The 7911-nt window shown below is 62.8% G+C and overlaps 1 protein-coding gene across 2 annotated transcripts; it reads right to left on the bottom strand.

Moving 5' to 3' along the window:
• Positions 1–463: 463 nt before the first annotated feature.
• Positions 464–7001, bottom strand: LOC125088185 (uncharacterized). Of its 2 annotated transcripts, XM_047709301.1 has the most exons (3): positions 2483–2648; positions 1338–2052; positions 464–790 (listed from the first exon to the last, which is right to left on the bottom strand). In XM_047709301.1, the coding sequence occupies exons 1-3, from the start codon at positions 2490–2492 to the stop codon at positions 640–642; spliced, it is 876 nt and encodes a 291-aa protein (XP_047565257.1). In that variant the 5' UTR covers positions 2493–2648; the 3' UTR covers positions 464–639. The 2 variants fall into 2 exon arrangements, 1 of the variants encoding a protein (XP_047565257.1); XR_007123604.1 differs by lacking the exons at positions 1338–2052; positions 2483–2648 and adding an exon at positions 6038–7001.
• Positions 7002–7911: the final 910 nt, after the last annotated feature.

The raw sequence follows: 7911 nt of genomic DNA, 5'->3' as shown, positions 1-7911 counted from the left end.
TTCCTGCTTGGGCTGTGATCTCAGGTACAGAGCTGGAGCCCCTCCGCACTCCCCGGGGAAGTCTGCTTGGGATTCTCCCTCTCCCTCTGCCTCTGCCCGTCGCCCCCCCATAGCACTCTCCTCTCGAAAATAAACAGACAAACAAATAAATGATAAAAATAACCCCGGGGCCCCTGGCTGCCTCAGCCTGTAGACCTGCGACTCGAACTGGGGGTTGAAGTTTGAGACCCGTGTTGGGTGTGGGGTGCAGAGGTTACTTAAAAATAAAATGTTTATTGGGGTACCTGGGTGACTCAGTGGGTTAAGCCTCTGCCTTTGGCTAAGGTCACGATCTCAGGGTCCTGGGATCAAGCTCTGCATCAGGCTCTCTGCTTCGCTTTCCCTCTCCCTCTGCCTGCCCCTCTCCCTATTTGCACCCACTCTCTCTCTCTCACACACACACTCTCCCTCTCAAATAAATAAATACAATCTTTTTTAAAAAATTTAAAAATGAGTTAATGACAGCAAACTCCTGGTGTGCGTATTTGAGACAGGATTTTGTAACTACCCTGGTTTCCCCTTCAAGGGCCTCCTGGAGAGCATCAAGGCCATCGGCCCTCAGGGGTAAGGACAGGTGTCCAGAGGCTGTGAGCACTCCTTTCAGGTGCATTTGAGTAACAGAACCGCCCCCTCATCAACACTGTCGCCAGAGCAGTGGCTGTTCGGGCCCCGGAACCCGGGGCACACGCTAAGATCCACGAAGTCCTCATTGCAGGCTGGGCACTGCCTGAGGGCCCCGGGAGAGATCTTCCTGTAAGGACATACAAATAAAATGTATTTGTGTATATTGATTCTTTATCCAACAGCTTTTTGTTTTTTAGTTTTTTAAGTTTATTTATTTAAGTAACCCTCTACACCCAACGTGGGGCTCAAACCCACGACCCCGAGATCCAGAGTCACCACCCCCTCCCAGCAGCTCTTTTTAAACAGATGCCATGGTGTCTTCTCCCTCTCCTCCCTTTAAAGCAAATCTCTGAACCACTTGGGAGTTGGTTGTAGGTGCTGTGACCGTGTCCTGCACACCTGGCTGTCCGTCGGGCAGGCATCGAAAAGGCGGGCTGCCGATGTCCAGGAAGGGCTTTCACGCGTCATCGCACCCAGGAGACCAGCTGGCACCAGCTACCGGGTCCCGCTCTGCTCCTGGTCCCTGGTTCTGTCCATAGTCCCAGACAGCAGACCCCCCAACCCTGAGGGTCCGGGACACTGCCCGGGCCTCGCACTGCGATTACTTGTCCCATCTCTCTAACCGCCTTCCCTGTAAAAGAGACGCCCCCGCTTCCGTCTTCCTCGCCACTGACCTTGGACAGCCTCCAGAGTGCTCGTTCTGCACTACGTCCTCCGATTCGGGTTTCCCCTCGTCGGACCTATGGCTCGATTCAGGGTAGGTATCCTGGACGAGAGCAGAAACCCCGCTCCCCAGTGCAGCTGGCCTCCCGCCACGGGCACCGTCAGCCACACCCAGGTCCCAACGACAAGGTTCCCTGATGTGGCACCTGCTGTGTCTCCTCTGAGCTGCCCGGGGGGCAGCAGGGAGGAGGCGGGACCCAGGAGGGCTAGAGGTAAAGGGCAGAGAGCCTGAGGTGTGGGGCTCAGGGTTCCCTGGAGGGCTGGGATCAGAGCAGCACCAGGAGAAATCCCTTTCCCTCAGCAGAGTCTCAAGGAAGATCCAAAGGGTGTGGGGCAAGGGGCCTCGGGGCACAGGGTAGGACCTCCGAGGGGCTGTGTCCGGGGGGAAGACAGGAGCAGCCTGACCTCTCTCTCTCTCTCTCTCTCTCTCTGCAGCCACTGGTACCCAGAGAGGAGGATGAGGATGAGGGGCTGGGGAAGTGACGACATCCCTGACTTCCCAAGCTCTTCTCTGACGGAACCCCAGAGGTGGTGAGGCTGGCGGAGAGGGGATCCCCTGCCAGGTCTGAGCCCCTGGGTGTGGGGGCTCAGAGGGCCTCTGGGAAGGCCTTTGCGTTGCTGCTCTGGCTCTCCCAGTACATGAGGTACGCTGTGCCGCACCAAGTTCTAGGACATCAGATCAGCGTGTGGTTGGCATCTGCCAGGACCCCTCAGGCCCACCCAAAGACAGCCCCGGGAACACCTGCTGCAGGATGGAGGGCAGAGGAGGGGAGGTCCGGGACAGGGGACAGAGGCACTCCTGGAGCCCGGGGAGAGCAGAGTCGGGAGCCCTCTTCCACCCCATCCTGGCCCCACTCACCCAGGGGAGGTGGCCCTGATGCCAGGGGAGCGGCAGCAAACCCCCCAGGGTCGGAGCAGTGCACGGCAGGGCAGGAGCAGGGCGTGTAAGTCAGGCCCATCGGGCCCCAGGAACTCAAATCGATAAACAAGCATAGAGCAAATTCCATTTCAATGAAAACATCACCAAATGGCAGATTCCCAAGCCCTGGGATGGGGGTCTGAGAGCGCAGGGCCCCAGCTGGGCTCACTCACCCACCTGTCAGCATCGGCCCGATGGGAAGGGGAGTGCATTCCGCTGTCCAGCTGGTCTCTCCAGTGGACCAGCGCCACCCTTTTGAACGGCCACTGTGTTGCTGGGCCGGGCTGGGGTTGAGAGGACCAAGGGCCACTAGGCTGGGCCCCTGGGGATGGTTTGTGGATTGTTAAAGTTCCTGGCTACGGGTGGGTTTAGGAGGCAAGAGAAAGGCTGGATCCGGGAGGCGGCGGGGCGGGAGGGCGGCGATGACACATGAGGGACAAGGCTGAGAAGGGGACTTTAGTGAGAGAAGAGCCATGAGGGGCAGGATGGGCGGGACTTGGTGTAACCCAAGGTTAGGGGTGGGGAGAAGGGGCTCTTATAGTCCTCTGCGTCCACAGTCCACACTCTTACCATACCCCCACCCCAGGGTGCCTGGGGATGTCCTCGGGCAGTGGCTCTGCCTGGACAATGCCCCAAAGCCCACAGAGACTTCTCGCCAGCTTTTCTGAGGCCAGGACACCATTTCCCACAGTGACTAGAATGGGCCCAGCCTGGGTGCTCGGAGGCCCCCGGTAATGGTAGATGATCCCAAGCCCAGGAAGCCCGGGTCAGCTGGGTGGCTCGGGGCCATGGACACAGCCCCAGGTGGGAGGAAGGGCCCATGGGGGCCCCTGCTGGGATGATGAGCTGTGTCTTGGACAAAGGCAGTCTTCCCCATCAAACGGACCTGGTTCAGTCCTGCTGTGTGGCCTTGGGCAAGTGACTACACCTCTCTGTGCACCTTGTCTTCAAGTTTAACAGTCATTTCCACGGCAGGCCGGCTGTGGAGACCCACAGTGCCAATGCTGTAAATGCGGCAAGGACAGGACAGGGCAGCTCGGCAGTGGTCTTAGCGGGCTTGGGGCTGGCAGTGTGGTGGCCCACCCGAAGACCAACAAGCCCACGGAGGGGTCAGCATGGCTAAGGGTGAACAGAGGATGGCCGAGGGGGGCCACAGGTGGTCTCTGCACCTGCCAGGTGAGTGGAAAGGCCTGTCCAACTGGGGCAGACAGCTGGGAGCCGGGTTCCTGCAGCCCAGCAGGGCTTCTGCTGTCCTTCTGCCCTGCCCCCACCTTTGCCCCTCCCCCTCCATCTCAGCCCAGCTCTCCCAGCTTCCTGTTGGTCCCGTTGCGACAGCATGGAGGTGCTGGGGAGGCCTGGTTGGCGGGCTGGGCGGTATCCCAGGCCCCTACCCCCGGTACTGACCCTGCAGCCCATCCAGGGTCCTGGGTGGTAGTTGGACTGGCCATGTCAGAGCCGTCCACAGAGCTTGCTGGTCACCCCCAGGCCTCCCAGGCCTCTCTCCAGGGTAGGGCCTGGGCGTCTGGGTTTTCGCCAGGGACCCTGGAGGGCCCCTGCACGGTCACATCCTTCGGAAGGCGCTGAAGACCAGGCAAGGCCACCGGCTGTCCAAGATCCTGCTGGGGAGCCCACCACGGGCGCTGGGCCCGCCTCACCCTTGGGCAGCTGAGCCCTGATGTGCGGAGGCCTGCTCTGCCACAGACTTAATTCCCCTCACCACCCCCGCCGGACAAGGCCCACCTGGCCCAGAGCCCGAAGACGAGAGAGAAGGGGCCGGGCCTCTTTACAGGATGGGGGAGTCCCGGGGAAGGTCTCCAAGCACCAGGCACCCTCTGCTGGAGTGGACCTATGAGACCACCGTCACTTGTCTCCAGATGGGGGCAGGTGGCCCTGCTTCCCACCCCAGCCCCTGGCCACCCTCCCCTGCCTCTCCTCCTGGGCTCCCAAGGGCCTCCTTCACCGCCAGCCTGGAGGTCTCTGGGCATCCAGTCGGCGTTCCCCTTCCCCCCCCTCCATACTTCCTTCGTGAAGGACGTCCTTGGTGTCCCCAGGAAGTACTCCAGACGCCCCCATGAGACCCAGGTCACACAGCAAGAGAGCCAGGATGGGGGGTGCAGGGTGGCCCGGCCCCTTCGGAAGCACCCTCATGCCTGCCCTGGCTCCGCTGGCCCCCCGGGCAGCTCAACCCCTAAATTGAGGGAGGGATTCCCGGCTCCTCAGAAGGCTCTCATCATGCTAATGGCTTTTCAGGGGTCCCTGTGCATCCAGGCCCCCGACTCCCAACTGGCATGATTAGCAGTGAGTTCAATGCCAGGAAAATTATTAATTTCCATCCTCAAGTTTACTTTTGGGGAAGTTTGCCAATTAATTCTGCAAACCAAGGCAGCCAGAGTAAAAGGGAGAGGCAGGCAGGGACCCAGGACAGTCCTGGTGAGAGGTGCGGGGGAAGCGGGTATAGACGCCGTCATCCTCAGGAGACTGGAGGGCGCAGACACAGCAATTAGGAGCCCCCCCAGCTCCCACCCACCCATGGCTACTAGCAGGTGGCAGGAGGGGCAAAGCTGTCCTGGTCTTCTGGGCCATGGCTCCTAAAGTGTGTGTGTGTGTGTGTGTGTGTGTGTGAGCACGCGCACGCGCGTGCACGTGCTGTGAGGGTTGGACTGGGAGCCCCAGCTCTCAATAGTCTATAGGTGTGAACAACAACCACACTGACAGTTTAGCACCAGGTCTGACTGGCAGGAGCTGGCGGCCTTGGGTCCTGTGACAGCCAGGGCCACAGTGTTTCGGGTTTTCCGAAGTCTTGATGGATGGTCCCCAGTTCTGGTCCTTCATGTGCTTTCTTTCTCCCTTTTGAGCAAAGCCAGGCCCCTCCACTTCAATGCCAGGTCCCACCCTGGCAGCCTTGGCTCCCCCACCTCTCACAGGTCCCCTGTCCCTGCTCTTGCTTTGTCCCACAGTGTGGGCGCGGGGTGGGCAGGGTCCGAGTGCTGCGGAAGGAACCAAGGAGACACCCATGCAGGGGCTGTCTGGGCCCCCAGGCCTTGGCATCGCAGAGAGCCTCAGCGGGAGTCGGGGGACCCTCCAGAGGCTTCAGGAACCGGAATGTGATCCACACACAGGGGAACGAGAAGGGGGACAGAGCCAGAGGGGGGCTCCTGACAGTGGCGGGGAGGGGACGGGAGTTCTAAAGGCACCAGGCAGGCTCCCTCTGGACCTGAGGAAGCAGCCCTGCTTCCCATGGGATGAGCGAGGCACCACCATGCCCAAGACCCCAGGGCCCTGGGGGGCAGTCCTGCCCAGCAAGCTTCCAGATGTCTGGCTCAGGAATGCTGCCCCCAGCCTGCTCTGCAGCGTCCGGGCACAGAAGGGCAAAGCCTCCACGTGACTTTCCTCCGCTTTTTAAAGGTGGCCCAGAATATTCCACTTCTGCCAGCCCGAGGCCCGGCCTGCCGCTGCCCATGCCTCTCCATCTCCTGCTGCTCCCAGCCCACTTCAGCCAGGCCATGCCTGTCCCGCCACCAATGCCCTAGATGCCCCCATCAGGCCCCAAAAGTTCTTAAAAAGGTAAATTAAAATAAATTGCGTTTTGAAATCACGAGGAGGGGCGATGGTATCGCCTTTAGTGCGTAACAGCCACTAATGAAGTCTAGTCCTCGTAGCCTTACTCGCCGGGAGACCGGTTCAAGTCCCGCCGTCCGCGCAGGCTGGGGGATGTGGGTCCCGGCCACGCACCTGGCGCAACGGCAGCGTGGATACATAGATGCGCAGAGCCAGAGGCTTCGGGAAAGTCCTGGAGGCGACAGGGAGAGCCCCTGCCTCCTGAGGGATGGATCGGGGCCCTGGAGAGGCCTCTGGGCCTGGGGTGGGGGGTGGGGAGAGCGGAGACCTCCCCACTCTCCTTCCTGACAGAGAAGGGCGAATGCAAAGACAGCAGCCCCTCCACACTCACCCCACGCCCCCGGCACAGGGGAGCAGAGTGGGACGGGCCTGGCAAGGCTCATGCCAGAGGCCCAGATCAGCCGCATGCCCCAGGCCCGGGAGCTAGCCTGGCTTTTCCGGGCCCCTCACGGGCATGGCCACTCTCAGGGGCTTCTTACACCACTATGGGAGGGGCTGGGAGGGCGAGAGTCCCCTCCTCTTTCTACACTTGCCCTGGGAGTCTGCAGGGCTGAGGCAGAAGGCAGAGTAAGGGCAGCGGTGGGCAACAGAGCTCCCCAGTCTCCTCCTGGCGGGCAGGTGGACAGGCCCTGCGGCCCTCCCAAACCCTCTGTTCAACGTCGCGGTTGGAACAAGACCATGTGCCCAACCGAGAGAGAGAGAGAGAGAGAGAGAGAGAGAGAGAGAGAGACTAAAAGCCAGCCAGTACCACTTGTACCACTTGTGCTGAGCTCCATCCCCAGCGCCCCCGCCCCAGCCCCCAGGGCCGCGGCCCATTAATCTTTAACTGCCTCTGGGCTAGCGCTGACCCCGAAAGCAAACAGGAATAGGATTCCTGGGGAAGGGACACTCCGGTTAGGGGCGGGGGCGGAAGGCTCCACCTCATCCCCCCAGCGTCGCGCCCCCCCCGAGGCTGGAGAAGGGCCCTATCTCCCCGGTTCTGAGCCCTGCGGGACCCCAGCGCAGAGGCAGATTTCGGAGCCGGAGCAGAAAGCCCAGCAGGGGGTCGAGGCAGGGGCAGGGGCAGGGGCAGGGGCAGGAGCAGGGGCGGCGGTCCCCGCTCTTGGCCGAGGTCCCCGCAGCAGCCTGGGGGCAAAGGCGTCCCGGCAGAAAGCGGGGAGGGGGCGCTTCCTCCAGAATCCGCTGGGCTATTGTTAACACTTTCCGAGGCCAGGGAATTTTTCCGGGAGGTTGTGACAGCCCCAAAATGATGATAATAACGCCCCTCCCCCAGCAGCAGGAATTCTGGAGAAAACAGCTGCTGCCGCGATCCGGCCGAGAAAAAACCAGGTCAGGCGCCGCGAAGATCTAATTTAAGGCGCGCACCGGCACCCGCAGCCGCCCGCCGCACGCACCGCCCTCGCGCCCGGGTGCGGGGTTCGCGGCCCGGCAGGACCAGGGCGCGCGCCGGGCCGGCCGCGTCGTGGCCCGAGTCTCGGCGAGGCCCTGCCCTGCGGGGCTGTCGCGGCGGCCCGGAGGCCGACCCCGGAAGGGGGACCCGGCGCCGGCAGGCTCGGGGCTCCCTCGGTGCTCCACAAAGCAGCCGGTCCGTGGGGGAGGGGAGGAGCAGGACGCGCCGCCGCCGGGAGAGCCAAGCCGACCTCAATCAGAAGTGACAGCAGCAGGGGCCGCGGGCGCGGGCGGGCCGGGCCGGCCGGGCCACCGAGCCCCATCCGCGCCGCTGTCTCGCGCGGGCCACACGGGGCGCAGAGAGCGCGGGCTCCGGGGTGGGCTCAGAGGCGGCGGGGGGCGGGCTGGCCTGGAAAGTTCTTGGAGCTGACGCCCACTCCCCGCGGGCCGTACGGGGTCCGGGCTGGAGGGCGCAGCGGGTCCGCGAGCGCTGGTGGTCCCGGAGCGCAGGCGTCTCGCACGCGGTGGCCAGGCCCCGCAGCTCCCGGTCCCCAGTGTCCCGCGGAGGGTCCTGCGGTCGCTCCGGCTCCCCTGGGTGC

This window comes from Lutra lutra, chromosome 16, assembly GCF_902655055.1.
Source record: "Lutra lutra chromosome 16, mLutLut1.2, whole genome shotgun sequence".
Classification (NCBI taxonomy): domain Eukaryota; kingdom Metazoa; phylum Chordata; class Mammalia; order Carnivora; family Mustelidae; genus Lutra; species Lutra lutra.
Note: the sequence above shows the minus strand (reverse complement) of the source record. Positions and strands in the feature narration are given on the sequence as shown.